General features: G+C 47.8%; 6 protein-coding genes across 6 annotated transcripts; 4 read left to right on the forward strand and 2 right to left on the reverse strand.

Moving 5' to 3' along the window:
• Window positions 1–53: 53 nt before the first annotated feature.
• On the forward strand, window positions 54–1,291 carry FOIG_14001 (uncharacterized protein). Its single transcript, XM_031215196.1, has 2 exons — window positions 54–494; window positions 581–1,291. The coding sequence occupies exons 1-2, from the start codon at window positions 341–343 to the stop codon at window positions 904–906; spliced, it is 480 nt and encodes a 159-aa protein (XP_031055222.1). The 5' UTR covers window positions 54–340; the 3' UTR covers window positions 907–1,291.
• A 451-nt stretch (window positions 1,292–1,742) lies between these two features.
• On the forward strand, window positions 1,743–4,063 carry FOIG_14002 (uncharacterized protein). Its single transcript, XM_031215197.1, has one exon. The coding sequence runs from the start codon at window positions 2,107–2,109 to the stop codon at window positions 3,898–3,900; it is 1,794 nt and encodes a 597-aa protein (XP_031055223.1). The 5' UTR covers window positions 1,743–2,106; the 3' UTR covers window positions 3,901–4,063.
• FOIG_14003 (uncharacterized protein) lies at window positions 1,919–5,033 on the reverse strand. The gene is made up of 2 exons (XM_031215198.1): window positions 4,826–5,033; window positions 1,919–4,775 (listed from the first exon to the last, which is right to left on the reverse strand). Exons 1-2 carry the CDS (start codon window positions 4,919–4,921, stop codon window positions 4,065–4,067), a joined length of 807 nt encoding a protein of 268 aa, XP_031055224.1. The 5' UTR covers window positions 4,922–5,033; the 3' UTR covers window positions 1,919–4,064.
• A 505-nt stretch (window positions 5,034–5,538) lies between these two features.
• FOIG_14004 (uncharacterized protein) lies at window positions 5,539–7,382 on the forward strand (the record flags this gene model as incomplete). The annotated part of the gene is made up of 1 exon (XM_031215199.1): window positions 5,539–7,382. The coding sequence occupies exon 1, from the start codon at window positions 5,700–5,702 to the stop codon at window positions 7,380–7,382; it is 1,683 nt and encodes a 560-aa protein (XP_031055225.1). The 5' UTR covers window positions 5,539–5,699.
• A 1,152-nt stretch (window positions 7,383–8,534) lies between these two features.
• On the forward strand, window positions 8,535–10,155 carry FOIG_14005 (uncharacterized protein; the record flags this gene model as incomplete). Its single annotated transcript, XM_031215200.1, has 2 exons — window positions 8,535–10,007; window positions 10,093–10,155. 2 exons carry the CDS (start codon window positions 8,535–8,537, stop codon window positions 10,153–10,155), a joined length of 1,536 nt encoding a protein of 511 aa, XP_031055226.1.
• A 603-nt stretch (window positions 10,156–10,758) lies between these two features.
• On the reverse strand, window positions 10,759–10,988 carry FOIG_14006 (uncharacterized protein; the record flags this gene model as incomplete). Its single annotated transcript, XM_031215201.1, has 2 exons — window positions 10,759–10,877; window positions 10,925–10,988. The coding sequence occupies 2 exons, from the start codon at window positions 10,986–10,988 to the stop codon at window positions 10,759–10,761; spliced, it is 183 nt and encodes a 60-aa protein (XP_031055227.1).
• Window positions 10,989–15,819: the final 4,831 nt, after the last annotated feature.

The following is a 15,819-nucleotide window of genomic DNA, read 5'->3' on the forward strand; positions in this document are numbered from 1 at the left end:
GCTCCTCCCCATGAGATGTGCGATATTCAGGAAAAGGCGACATGGGTCACTGATCCAAATGGCACAAACACCATGAAGCTGGTGATGCCTTCTGTTGAAGTCTTATGGATCATGGTGCAATCCATCTTCCGATAAACTCCAAATCGGAAGGCGGTCAAGCAATTCTGCCATTTGCTCATGGGCTCACCTCTCAAGATCCCGCAAGCTTCTCGTCCGATATAGCTTCAATCGCCATCAACGATCCACCACGAACCCCCGGACGCCACATTAACCTCTCCCCGAACTCCTCCGGGTAATCTATCTACGATAATTACGACTCCGAGCCTCGCGCGCTCGTCCCATGGCCGCAATGGCCGTCCAGAACCCCCCGGTGCCAGAGGAGAAGCTCGGAGTCCCCTCTCGCAACCCTCTACCTCTCTCCGCATCACAAGAAGCACAAGTCCGAGATATCTTCTATCAAAAAGTCCGAAAAGAATGTGCCGATGAGATCAAAGGCACGTCCCCCCCCTCCACCTCCACCACCAACTTCAACCCCAAACCTCCAACATCAGGTCATGAACACCACTAACAGGAACCCCAGCATTCGCCGCATGCGCCCTCGGCCGCACATTCACCGTCTCCTTCGCCTGCCGCGCCGAACACCGCTCCATGAACAGCTGCATGAAACTGCACGCCACACAATCCGCGCACGACGAGGCACGTGAGGAATGGTTCGCCTTACGAATAGAGCGCCAGCGAGAACGCGAGCGAAAAGCCAGAGTCGCGCAGGCGCAGGAGGAGTTTATGAGGGAGTGGTGGGGATTGCCCGAGCACGTGCGGTTGTCGAGACAGAAGGAGATGGAGCAGAGGGGGGAGAGGATACATGGACTTACGGCGAAGGATAGGCCGAGGGGCGAGGGACAATGATAATGAATTGTTGCATCTGTGGCGTTTCGGGGTATTGAACATCTACGCTGGGGAATTGTAAGAATAAAAGGTGATGTGAGGATAAGACAAGACAGTGTACCACTATGATCAGGATCAATGCCGAGACGGCATTCCGAAAGAGTCAGTTCAACTCGATAAGCATATGCAACCACTGGAGTCCAACAGGGTGAGAACCAACGCCGAGAATGTTTAAGAGCATGCATCCAATGCTTGTCAACTGATACCCAAACAGCCTCATGCCCAAGATCGTCGTAACGACTACTCAACCCAGCCGACAGATTGTGACAATTGCCGCCAGCTCTGCTTATCAAGCATTCATCAGCGTCTGTTTCTCCTTCAAACACAAACAGAGCCTTCAGTGGTGGAATCGGCAGTTCATGTATGTAATTGTAACAAAGGGTTACGTGCATCAAGCGGTGAACCTCGATGTTTCAAAGCTCACTTGACGGTCAAACGGAAATAAGAGCCTCTAGAGGAGGCAAGAAAACCTAGGACCTCTATCCTAAGCGATGAAAAGACTTAGGTAAGTTTAGTATATCTTAGTAGGCTTTTAGACCAGTTTATTTTGGCATCCTGGCTTGATGTCAGAAGTTTTCTTTCTCCCGGGGTAGCCTATATCTGAGGCCCCTCAAACTCCCTTCCATTATTCCCAGAATCCATGATCCCTAACATCATTGTTCATAGGCTCAATCCTTCCTCAGCTCATTACCGACTTACACTCCCCGCACACAATCACACAAATCACCCGCCCAAAGACCAGTAAAAACACTCCCCGTCCAACCCAAATCTTTTCGTGCTAACCAATAACGCTGCAGTTCCCCCTCTCGAAAGTCGCGCCTCCAGGGCGCTTAGGTCCCTGCTGCAGTGTGACATCCCCGCCAATTGGTCCATCTAGATGATGCTATTTTTAACCGTGTTAGTCTCAAGATGCGAGCGCTTAAAAGTGCGATGGATGAGAATATAATATCAACCAACATGCTTTCCATTCTGGGGAATTCCCATGCTTGCTATTGTCCTTGTTTTTGTTTTATGTGGAAACAATTTTACGTGACAATTTTGTTTTGACCATGAAGCGATAGCAGCATAATTGACATTTTCATCGTCTTGCTAGCCTAGACACCCCCTCTATTGATACCCCTACTCTTCTGGGAAGAAGTATATACTGTTTGATACAGAACAATGTCGACTCCAACCCCAGGCGGGTTCTCTCTATTCCCGAGTCCCAACTCATCAAAACCACCGCCTGTCTCACGGAACCAAACACCAAAACCTCGTCGTTCTGAATCTCGCGAGAGGAGAGCTCCTACACCCAGTGACAGACGAGCCCCGACACCAAGCGATCGACGGGCCGCAACACCACAGGCAATGTCTCCAGAACCAAGACCGGCGTCGCCGAGAAATGGACGACAGACTCCCCAGAATAGAGCTCACACACCCATTGAATTCGAGCCTGTGCAGAGTGAACCGCCCAAGCCTGTAAAGGTTCAACGACCTAGACCGACGGTTCAGATCCCTGGGCGTTCTGATACTGGCTTTGCGCAGGGCAATACCCTTGTTAGAAGTAGCAGTGATCGATCACGAAGTTCAATTGCCAAACCACCTTTGGGCGGTGAAACTACTGCGCAGCCATTACGGTCCATCTTCCCGGCTTATAACCCAGAGGTACCACTCGGTCAACAGAACTATGTTCCCACAGAGATTCAACCAACGCAAATGCCGCGAGCTGTTATAAGTCGTCAGACATACCACGAAACACCCGCTGGATCAGCCCCTCGAAACCCCGTTCGAAGTCCAGTCATAAGTCCCATGAGCGTTCAATCAGCTCAATCATCATGGCCGCATCGAAATGTCCAGCAACAAGAACCACCACTGATTCCAACGGTCAGTTCGAATGAACAGCTCAAGAACTACTGGAAAGTCGCAAATGGATGGCAAGCCTCACCGTCAGAGGGTCGAGTCTACTGCATGAAACTAGCCCAAGAGAAAGATGCACCTGTATACAGCCTCTCATCAGCTTCACAACCATTTTACAACCTCCGCATAGATCCAACGTCTGCTTCGGCATATGTTACTCTCACAAGACATGATCCCAACAAACCATACAAAGCACCCAAGCCAGAAGCTAGTTCTTCGGCAAGCAGCATCATCAGCGGTGTCGTCGGCCACAACAGTAATTCCTCCGGTACAAAAGTCACCGACACAAAACACTGGCAAGAAGCTCTCACCACAACCCTCGAAGAAGAATCCCGTCGCCATCCTCCAAACGATGGCCTCGTCGCTCTTCTCATGCCAACGCCCGCTACAAAAATGGCCATCGAGCGCGCCCAAGATCCCCAATCCGTCATGCTAGCAGAGCGCGAATGCGCCCGTCTCGTCTGGGACGAAGACAGTTCCCACCACTTCCTTGTCCACCCATCCCTCGCAACACCATTCTGCGTAACAATCGAGCGCTCACCATCTTGGTCGAGGGTAGAGTATACCCTCGAGCACAACGAATCACCACAACATCTCGCGAAACTCACACGCGACGGCACAGGCGGTGGCTGGCTCGAGATCGACACGGGCATCGCTGCAAAGATAGAATCCTACTTCATCGTCGACGTCGCCGTAACAGCACTTCTCCTCGTCGCATCAGCCGATGAAAAGAACACTCCTGCAATGGAAGTCTTCGAACCGCCACCTCCTCTCATCCTCACAGCCAAGCAAGAAAAGCGCCTTAGCAAAATCGGCAAACGCGACGAGAGAAAGAAGCGCCACATGGAGTCATTCGAGATTGACGTTGAGAGCCAAGATGAGAGTTTAGGTAAAAGCAAACCGCGAGAAAAGGAGGATAAACTGCCCTTCCTGATCCGGGTCATCGTCAAGATCGTAAAGGGTCTGTTTGCGTGCTTTATCTGGATATTGACGATAAGCTTCAAATGCGTTGGTTTCGCATTCAAGGGCTGTTACAAGTGTGTAGGATCAAAGTATTAATGACGGACATGGACATTTATTTTAATTCGAGCGCGGCCAGTTCTTTTTCTGTATCATAAACCCATGGCGTTTTGAAGGGTATCTATTAGCTAGCGAGCCGTAATGAACTGAACACGAAATGACGAGAAAAGCTCCGTAATTCAAATTAATTCTTGGTGATGTGTTTATCGCTTCCGTGTCCGCACCATGATCTTCTTTCCTTTGCGTGTAGTTCCTCCCGACGTCGCTGTCTTGGCCATCTTTGCGCGCTGGATCTCCAATTCGCCCTCTGCGTCCGTAAGAGCCTTGAGCTTCTTGCGCGCATTTTCGAGTTGGCGGCGAAGGCGACGAAGGGCCTTTGCGCGCTCAAATTCAGCTTCTTTCTTCTTATCATCGTCGAATCCTTCAAATGTCTTGTCGGCGTCATCTTCGTCTTCGAGATCCAGTATTGTTTCCTCGCGCTGTTCTTCGTCGTCCATGAATACGATCTTTCGGGGCTCTTTAGGTCTTGACGGAGCGGTCGCAAAGTCGAATTCGGAGTCGCTGCCCTCGTCTTCATCGTCCTCATCCTCATCAAGCTTGTCGAAGCCTCTTGTGAGAACGACCTGCTCTTCTAGTCTCGCAACCTCCTTCGCAACAACCTGTCGCATCGTTCGAATGTATCCAATGTCCTGCGTTTTCAAAAGCCGCACAGTCTCAACGTCCATCGCCTTATTTCCTCGATCGCCCTCGACCGTTCCACTCCATCGCTTGCCATCCTGGATCTTCGACCCCGGTCCCTTTCGGGACATCATACCGAAGTAGAACTCATCCTCGTTTCGCTCGGCCGCCTTTTCTTTGAGGTTCTTGAGCTGCGCCTTCTTCTTGTTGAAGTCTTTGGCTCGAAGCGAGTAATCCTGCAATCGTCAAAAGCTGCTCCGGTGGGGGTATTGGGAGGTCAACAAACCTTGTGCTTCTCAAGAAGACCGAGTCTTCGACGTTCTAAAGGCTGCGCACGCTCTCTGTGAGGGCGTCGCGCCACGGCATTTCGCATAGAAGACATTTTGGCTGGTTGTGTTGTGTGTACGACGAGATGCAAAAGAATTAATCGTCGGCGCTTGTCAGAGCTGGAAAAGTGGCAGAATTTTCGACATTTTTGGCGGTGAGGCAAAGTCGGTAAATGTGGCTTGATAGCAGCACCAGCACCGCCACAACTGATGTTCAGTTAACCTTAACATCGTCGGAAGCTAGATTCACATCCGGTAAAAGCTCCAAACTGAAAAACGTTTGGTCTAATCTTGGCGGTGCAATACCAAGCTTTTTTCATCTCAAATATTCGTAGCATCATGAACTGTTCCTTGGCTGAAGGCTAATCAGGGGGTTTCAGCCCGTCAGCAGCTTTGACTTTGGCTTTCAGGGCATAACAGCTAATGCACCCCTGAAAATCGCCCTTTTCTCAGTGAGTGATACGAGAAACAGGCCGTGCATATCCCTTCCTCCACCTGATATGTCATACCTTGACACTAAAGACGGTAAAAGTGACTGCGAATCTCGCGTCTGCAGATTATGTTTATTCTTAGAAGCTAAAGCTTGCGTGTCGGAGGGTCAGCATGTGGGGAACGAGTGTTTTATTCCTCGTCTCAAATCCTTGTTCCCGATCCCTTTAGTTATAAGATCTTAGCTGACCCCAACTGTTCTTTGCCTGTTCATCTTTCTTACGGTCGGCATTGAGTAGTAACATTCTCGACGCTCCGTAGTCCCAATGGTGACTTGAATCGACACAGCGTCATTCCTTACTTTTTCCTATTTCTGTATTTTTTGAGTGTTATCCTTCATCAAAAATGGGCGTAGGTCTGCCATTCACCCCGTCCAGGGCATTATTATCGCTCTTAATCGCATTACTCGTATTCTACTGCCTTTTCAGCGAAATATCAGGCCCCAGCATTCAATTCATCTCCAGCAGCTATGACTGGAGCAAACACACCCTGCGGTATCCATTGACCATCAGCAGCATGGCCAAACCGCCGCGAGGATCACCAGTCAATTTACCACGTATCCAACACGACTTCTCCAATCCCGAATTGAGGAAACGTGAGCTTGAGACCGCGGATCAAAGACGAAAAGACATCAAGCAAGCATTTAAAAAGACTTGGAGGTCTTACGAGAAGTATGCTTGGGGAAGTGATGAATTGAAGCCATTGAGCTTGAAGGGTCGTGATACTTTTGGTGGGTGGGCTGCGACCATCTGCGACAACCTCGACACTTTGTGGATCATGGGTATGAAGCGGGAATTTTACAGAGCTGTTGACTTTGTGTCTCGCATGGATTGGGACATTCCGACAGCCGATGGATTCAACGTTTTCGAGACAACAATTCGACATCTTGGAGGTTTACTTTCGGCTTATGAGCTCAGTGGAGAGAGCGCCTTGCTGGCCAAGGCGATTGAGCTGGGAGATCTTTTATACGGTACCTTCGACAATCCGGAGCATATGCCACCGCATACGATCAAATTCAAGACCCTCAAAGAAGGATTGGGTCATCCAGAACCACGACAGAGCGCTGCCAGCTTGGGAAGTATGAGCATGGAGTTCACCCGTTTGTCGCAACAGACTGGGAACCCCAAATACTACGACGCCATCGATTACATCACCAAAGCATTTGAGCGAACACAAAACGAGACCGCCATTCCTGGCTTATGGCCTCTCCAGATCAACGCTGAGGACGGGTTTAAGGTTACCGACGACACGTTCGGCATGGGCGCTAACGGCGACTCGTTGTACGAGTATCTCATCAAAGAGTATGTTCTTCTGCAGGGCCTTGAACCCAAGTATGGGAAGATGTACCTCGCCGCTGCAGACGCTGGAATTAAGCACTTGATGTTCCGGCCGATGCTACCCGATCAAGATGATGTTCTCATGCTGGGCGAAGCATCCTTCCCTCCTCGAGTCAAGGAGTCGCGATTGAGTACAGGCGTGGAGCATTTGACTTGCTTCGCTGGAGGCATGTATGCCCTTGGTGGCAAAGCACTCGGACGCGACGACCATGTTATCATTGGTGAGAAACTCGCCCGTGGCTGCGCAAAAGCATACGCTGCCTATCCCAGTGGTCTCATGCCTGAAATCGTGCAAGTCGAGCGTTGTCCAGCGCTCGAGCCCTGCGCCTTCGAACCGAAGTACAAGAAAGAGCCTCTTGGTTTCCGTGTAAGAGAGGCATCATACCTTCTCCGACCCGAGACCATTGAGTCCGTCTTCTACTTATATCGCATCACCGGAAACGAGGAGTTCCGCGCCATTGCGTGGAACATGTGGACTTCGATCCGTGCTGCTACTGAGACGGATAACGCGTTTGCAGCGGTGGAGGATGTTGGTGCGGAAGAGATCAAGCATAAAGATTACATGGAGAGCTTTTGGATGGCGGAGACGTTGAAGTACTTTTATTTGATCTTTGAGGATGAGGAGGTTATCAGTTTGGATGAGTGGGTGTTCAACACCGAGGCTCATCCATTGAGACGCATGGCTAGTTAACTGTCAGAGAAGGTAGAAGCCAAGGAATACATACACACAGCTGTCCAATAGGATATGAACAATAGCATTCGAAACCCCTATTCTATCTAGTCTATGTTTTCAACACCATCCCTGTCAGCCCGTCGTTGCTCCTTGCTCATGACAAGGGCATCGGACCAGACTCCGGAGGGCCTCAAAACAAGCATGCAAACCCCTACTTGCCTTGTGTCCTAGAACTCAACAAAAATTCATGCTCGACCAACACAAAAATGAGTGGATATCATAATTTCGGGACACAGCCCCCGTTCCCGTTTTTCTTCCGATTGGTTTGTGAGTTTGCACGCTCTGATGACCAGACCTCGACGTGTCTCGGCTCAATCAGCCAGGTGCATAGCATTGGAGATGCTGCGCCAGGCTGTCAGCAAAGTTACTGGGACTGCCTTACTAACGGGTAGACTCACCCCGCTTGTTCGATTTCTCGTGCCTAGAACCCTGCTTCGCAATTTGGGTAATTTGTGATGACATTTTAATGGGAAGTAATGTGGGTTGAACAGTGAGATACAGTTGAGCAATGACCTGCAATATTATGTTCTGATCTCGAGTCAAGGCACTTATGGCTTGGAAGGGCTCTAAATACTATTGATGTTCCACGGGATCCTTGACGCCGTTCAATCGCATTGCAATCAATGATTGATCATTGATCCATCAGTGATGAATTTGTGATAAGCCTACGATGTACTAACTTTGCATTGACCGACAACGGGCGAACGTTGCTTTTTAACGTCATGACACAAGCTACCTTACTGAGTCGACAGGTTCGGTGGTCCTTCCGCCTTGATGGACTGGGATAAAGGCAAGAAGGTTCAAAAACTCGAATCCGACAGCCAATAGGATCACCCGCCGTCCCGCAATACGCATGGCTAAGAGCCTACCGGGAACTATAATAGATCTTACTTGTTACTTCTTTTACATGGATCAACCCAGATTCTTTCTGGGGGAGAGGTTGTTCTGGACGGGACTCCGTGATGAGCCCAGTGGGTGAATAAGTGGATGCAATAAGAAAGGACCAAATAGATAAAGAAAGGCATTTTGCGAACCATTCTATTGTCCTCGCAGCTCCGTTCCTCACTTCTTTTTGCCGACAAAAGCCCTCTGCCCTCAGGCCCCACTAGGATGATAGACGAGGCTCTTGTGGAGGTTGACGGACTCTTTGCTGGTCTCATTTACCTCGATGCGACAGATCCTGCACTCCCCCAAAGAACCCCAAAGAACTGCTTTCGAAAAAGTCTTGCTGTGAAGCTAGATGTTATCTGCAATGCTTGCGAAATTCGCTCTGAAACCGACACATCGAAGGCACAATCTTTAACGATTCATGAAGGCATCCTAGCTCGAGAGGCCGCGTGGTCCTCTATTCGAACAGTTCGAGATGGAATGAAGATCCTCTGGGATCATTTTGTCAATGTCTCTCGGGTTCTGAATACATCGACAATTGATAGCTTACGCAATAGCTACCATGATGCTCAAGGCCTTTGCTATGAAGGAGTGTTTGCTTTTCGCTACACCGTCGTTGGCCCAAGACCTGACGACTTGGCCAGGATATTTGCCTTTTGTAGCTTATCCTATGTAGTTGCCCGTCTTTTCTGTGCTCACAAAAGGGCCAAGCAAAGCGATATCCCAGCCGGTATCCGTTCATGGCGTAATGCACTCAAGGAAGAGGACGAGCGACAGGCCTTTGATGCTCTGGCCGGACAGATGTGGCCAGAAGCACAGAATCATGTCCATTTTCAGGACCTTGACCCAGGGCAACCATTGGCGCGATCTACGAGTACTCACGGCCACAGTGGGAGTGCGTCTCCTGTGTCTTCTAGCCATTACAAAAGCTCAATACCACCATTTCCTGCTGATTTCAGCATCATGCCGCCATATGACTGTGACCAGCAAGCTCAACAACCCTCCAACAAGGGGAGTATGGGTCATAGCTTCGTCCCGCTTCAGGATACATGCCTAGGCAACGAGCAAGTCAATAACGGCACGACAAACACCTCCACAGCCTTCAGCCAGAATCACCAAAGTTTCACGGACCCAATAGATGATGCTTGTTACTTCCCTGCACCAAGCACACAACTGCCTGTACCAAACAACGAGCCATACGCTGACTCGTGGGCCTGGTCAGACTCGGGCTCCATGCTATCGCTGAACTTCGACATGATGGAACCGCTGGACTTCACAGCACTTGGAGACCCAACAAGGCAATCAGCCGACTATACCAACCTCATCACCGATCCCACCCAAGGGCTGAGCGATAGAGCCCTGCTGGAAACAACAACTCATGTTAGTGCCTTGGAGATGACATCTACGTTTATGGTTGTCAGAGAATATATCCGCGACAACTGTAACTTTTGGCACCGACTCGGTGGCTCCGGTTTAGTGTCAAAAGACCACAGATCACGTCTCTCATGGTGGCACAAAACACCAGCCCGGATGGAGTGCAAACAGACCTCATCATACATCCAACAATTGTTAGCTGTGGAGCACACTCGTAACACAGAGTCGCGTGGTATTGTCGCTGTTGCTGAAACTTTCATTAAATGGGGGTTTCTCCAAAGTATTGAAGATATAAAGCTCTACATGACACAACTGGGAGGTGTAAGTGAGACTCACACGGCAAAAATAACAGTGGAACTGATTTGACCGGCCATAGTTGCTATTCGACGCAGAAACAGACCATCAGAGTTTCTGCAAATGGATTGAGGGCTTTTCGGGTGACAATGAGTACGTCGACCTACTAGCCTAGCCGATGAGGGACTGACTGACAATTCTCTAGGAAACCTTTGAAATGCCCATACTGCTCTCACAGGGACAACCATGAAGGCAACTTGCGAAGACACATAAAGAACAGGCATGGAAATAGTGAGAATGGAAAAGCGAAGCAGTCAAAGAAGTCACTAAGACCATGAAAGTTTGATGATAACATCACGAAGCCAACAGGAGCGATGAACTCGGGATGAGACTCGAGGGACAAAACTATAAATGACTACAGTGACGGGCAAACAGTGGCCCAAGAACTCAATAGAATGAGTTTGGATGCGTGTATTGATGGTTCAGTGTGGTAGAAAATGGAGGATTTGTTTGGAATGGCAGGGAAAACTCGAATATAGACGATTGGGATTAACTAAATACATTCATCATAGATCTGCAACAAAGTATGACCCCGGCTGGTGAACATCACTGTGGAACTTCAATCAGCCCAGGCCAACCAAGATCTACCAATATGCGCCTCTGTCGACTGATCCAACTGACATCTCTGATGAAAGTTTCACCCATGAACAAGCCTGACATCGGAACCTGGGTTTCCGCCCCCAGACAATTACGTTGTGGCCCTTGCAATGGTTCTTCATCACAGCTTGGACGCTTCAGCCGATCGAGTCCTTGCTGGTTGCACCTGCACATGCACGGGCGACCAAGGCTCTGCCTGTTTTGACTGACTCAACCAGTTCTGCATGGCTGGAGGAATGCCTTGGCAACGATAAGTAAAGTACGCCTGACCTGCCGCAAGGGCTTACCGTCGCGCTGGTATTGTAGTTCGTCTGAGTTGTTCTTCTCGGGTTGGGTCTCTTTCAGAGGCATCGTTGAGCGCGCTTTTGTGGATGAAGTCACTCCTAGGTGTCGATGTTTTGCTTTGTGACAAACTTCTGCGTTTAGCTTCAAGGTTGATAATGACACTTCATTCTGTTGATGTTGATGGGCTATTAATATGAGCTTCAATGGGTTACTCATTTCTACGGCATCAATTATGTGCCCTTCCACCCAACACCTCACCAAGCTCCCTCCTGCTCACGAGCAAACTTAGAACAAATTCTGAGCAAACGAAGAGCATATAGCGATTACGCCTGCCCCTGTGCGTTCTATCGCTCGTGGACCGCGCCGTGACTGACTTGTGGCTTGCTCGCTATTATTGCGAATTGCTCACTCACCATGCTCAAGAACTATGCTCACCTGCTAAATAGTTAAAGGGGAGCAGAAATATCAGATCATGAGCAATAACGTACCTTTTGGGTGAAAGTGAGCAATGCACCGAGCAAGCCAATTACTCAAAGTCGGCGCTTAGGAAGGCCTTCTGACCCAACAGCAAAGCACAGATCCTATAGGTTGGCATTGACGTTACTCACCGAATAAAGAGCCAAGACACCGGGAGCCGGGAAATGTTTTCTCACATGAGGTGAAACCTCACAACATTCACCTCGTTCTATTGCATCTTGCACTTTCACCTGTGCAGTAGGATACCTCACCAATCGCAGAAGCGGACAAGTGTATGGTAAGCTCTCTTCAACTCATTGTACCGGAGCCTGAGTTAAGGCGGCTGAAAAGCCCACTGTCATTCAATGCAGTTCTCGCTTTTGAGTGGAATCGTTGAGGATTACAGCCCCCCGACAACGACGCATCAGCCGCACAGCCTCATACCGCTCGCCCCTGAAATCAGGCTCGGAAGAAGGACTGGGCGTTTACCCGAAAGATACTCGCAGAGTATCTTTTTAATATTCCCCAAGGTTCTTTCCCGGCAGCGATCGATATTGTCCACGGAGGATGTCGCAATGTGAAAGAGCAGGAGTTTGTTTTCTGCATTATGCCTCGCCTGCCGACCAATTGACGGACTAAGAAAAAGGAAACGAGTAACCTCAAAACGATTCTATGTGCGACAAACCCTTTGAATAATATCTGGGCTCTAGTGTTTGGGCCTAGGGACTCTTTTGTTGCTGGACATACTTGTGATGGGCAGTTCAAGGACCTGCGTTCATAAACCTAACGATCAGACACACAAGGAGCTCGAATTCTCTTTCGCACTCTCTACGATGCCGGCCCTCGATCGACAACCGCATCAAGGTCGCTTGAAACGATTCTACGCAATCTCAGCATGAACATCACCCCCCGAAGGCGATGCAGCAGACGAGCGACGACGAACCATCTTCCACCAGTTTCAGTCCTGGCATATTTCCGACCGTTATCGGGTACCCCTCCTATAGGTGCTGATACCAAAATGCTTTGGCAAGATTTTTATTGTCCACGGCTGTACTGGAGGCTATAAGCAAAAGCGCCATCTTGTAGGATGAACTTACGGGCTGCTGCTGCTGCTTCTGCTAAGGCGTTCTTGTAAGCCTCCTCGACCAAACAACAGAGAGCGAACAGGATAGAGAATTAACTTACAAATCTGCATAAATAGAGAATGGTAGGTAGTCTCTATGATGTATAGTTAATGAATCTGATTAGAGAGGGGCATGAGAGAAGATATAAGCTTCACTGTCGTTGGTCTTGAGATTGTTCAGGCGCCGACTGAAGAATACTGCGGATTGTTGGAGCAGCGGTATTGGGCTTTCTGGTTGACTTGTGGAATGAGTCGATGAAGGGGAGTGTGGTAAGCATCGGCGCTCAGACAGTTAATATCACAATAAAGGCATTTACGTCCAGTCAAAGTGTCTGGCCATGTAAACACTATATCACCTCTTTTGTGCCACCTCTGTGTCACTTTAAAGAATCTGAACTATGGCAGGCAATGCTTCGTAGAGAGCCTCGAGCCGAAGAGAATGAATTTACACTGAATCTATCTGGCAGACCAATCATTGGTAAGTGATGATCTATTTCTCTTAATTGACATGATGACGGGCCATAACAACTTTGACTACATCCCCACCCATTTGGCGGCGCAGGTGTCCTTGCTGGTGTCCCTGCTGGTGTCCCTGCTAGTTTCCCTGCTCTTCTCGCTACCGCTGCTGGTGTCGCTGCTGGTCGACTATTTCTGAATGCTGCTGGCAACACATGGCCCCCGTATCGGATCGCCCCGCAGTGATACCTTCAGCTACTCATTTAGCAACATCCGGCCAGGATTGTTTAGCGTCGTTCGTTATCCTCTACTCGCGGGGAGATTTCTGGAGCAAGAACAACGGCAGCACTCAGAAAGGAAGATAAATACACACGCCTGGCCACTATAGTCCTGGGTTTCCTGGTAAGTTCAACCTTGCTTCCTGGCTTCCTCTGAATTATTAGCATAAGATGCATGGTATATCTTCTCTTTCCAACTCTTCCGTTAGCGGCCATCGTGTTGCTGCAACCATAGGGTCCCCCCTGCAGCCCTCGAAGACACAGAGCCTCAGCGCCTCCACGACGTCAACAGAGACTTGTGGCAACGGACATTTCAGTCAGTTATGGCAAACGCACATGACCAATCACCTACGCTCAATATATCTTTTGGTCCACATGACTATTCCTTACCTACACTTAACTCTGGATCTCCGCCCCAGCCCTTGCAGGCTCATTTTTTCCCCAGTCCAGACAACCCAAGCCACTACAGCTCTGCATCACCACCCGAACTCGCAACTACAGGCCCGAATTTCCAAACCTCACACATCCAGGATGCCTCACCAACCCAAGTCCAGAGCCCACGGTATGTGGATAGATTCGCTGCTTTAAAAAAATATTTCTGACTTATACCAGACGATGTGGTAGCAGACCCTTCTCATGTCCTGATTGTCACACTTATACCACCAATCGTAAATATAATATGAACCGACACCGGGAGACGTGACATAGAAAAAGGACGAAACAGCGATTAAGGTCACATAAAACCTCACGATTGAGAAACTTCGATTTTTTACGATGATGAATGGTGCCTCGGGCAGAGAAGCGGTCGACAGACGTACAGGCGCAAAGGCAAGGAAATTGGCGACAAGCAAGATGCAGCAGAAGAACTCGGTACGGCAAAAGGGAAACGCATGACCATTTCTTTGTATCTTTTTTCTTTGTTCGGATTAGTTCATATTGAAGTGTGTTTATTAGAAGGGCCAGCAAAACATGTAAATAGATGTAAAGAATAGGTACTCAATTGATGGAATGGCTTTTTGTCGCAGAGATTCGAGCCTACACCAACAGAGGGAGAATTGTGAAATTATACTAGAAAGATCCTATCTAAGACGCTTTTCATCCATCATTTAAAGACAAGAGTAATCTCTGTACCTGGAAGCGTCGCTTATGAGACTTTCAACTCTCCTGCAATCCGGCGAGATTTCCCAAGGCTTAGAAGCAAGTCCATGTATACGTCAACCATAAACATTTCCTCTATTATCTAGACACAGTACATAGTCCAAGCTGAATGTGCGGTGTCTCTAATATTATCCTTCCATCGCTGCTGTTTCTCTATCAGGCGATAGCTCGTTGAGACTACAGGGTCGATTGCAGCCGACTCGTTCAGCCGGGTTCTAGAGCATGGCCGAATCTATTACATACAAGTAAGTTAGGTTAAGAAACAGATTGTAATCACAATAGATAACATGACGGTCTGCCATTCTATCCATTTGGCTCAGAGAATCGCAAACCCTAGTTGCCGTTAAATTGACTGTTAGAGTTGGATTGAAGGTTTATGTACCAAGCTCAATGAGGGTTGACCCACGTAGGGATACTGGGCGGGGTTGAAAACCACCCCTCTGAAGGGTTGTTCAATGCCGCCTCTGTTCGCCCATGGGATCTCGGACACTTATAAGACCTCCAGTCAGAAGCTAGACCCCAGCGCTATTCATGCATCAAGATCCACCACCACATAAGCATTGGATCCTTGGGGCAGACCATACTTGATACCTTTCTATGGGCTGCAGGCTCCACCAGCCACCCTTCTGTGGGAAGCAAGTGTAGCACTGCCTGACGCCGGGAATGAAGGGTAACCCAGCCCTGCCATGAGTCTCTGCTCAGACTTTCCATGCAAGCGGCAGGAAAGTCACTAGAGTGATCTCCGAACGGGCAAAACCCCTCCGCCCAACTAAACAACCTATATGTAGTTAGGGATATTGAGTAGCGGTGTGGGATTAACGAAGATAGTTAAGTTTTCAAAGAGGCTGTTCTATTACTTAGCAGACTATATCTCTTTAAGCAGCATAAGTGTTAAACCGGAGGTATTATATAATTAAGATAAATTATATAATTCTGCAAGGGGTTTAGCTTAAATAAACCTTAGGATTAATATAAGCTGCTTATATAATAAGTTAAATTCTTAAATAAGATTAGCCTAAAATAATATCTTTAAGAAGAAAGGTAATTAATATAAGAAAATATAAAAAGAATAATATATAATTTAAGTTAAATTTAATAATTAAAAGTCTTAAAGTTATACTTCTTTAAGGTAATTATAATTATAAAAATAAAAAGTAAATTAATAAAATAAGTCTTAAAATTAAGAACTTTTATTTAAAAGTTAAAATACCTATTTAATAATATATAAAGTAAAGCTAAAGGTATTAAAGTAAGATAATAAAATAAGGTATTTATTTTTAATATAATATAATATAAGGTATTATATATTATATTAAAAAATATAATAACCTTAATATTAAATCTTAGCAGATTATATAATTATTACCTTAAACCTTAAGATTTAATTAAATAAGTAGCCTTAATTTATAAGTATAAAAAAGATATT

Source organism: Fusarium odoratissimum, assembly GCF_000260195.1.
Source record: "Fusarium odoratissimum NRRL 54006 unplaced genomic scaffold supercont1.37, whole genome shotgun sequence".
NCBI lineage: Eukaryota > Fungi > Ascomycota > Sordariomycetes > Hypocreales > Nectriaceae > Fusarium > Fusarium odoratissimum.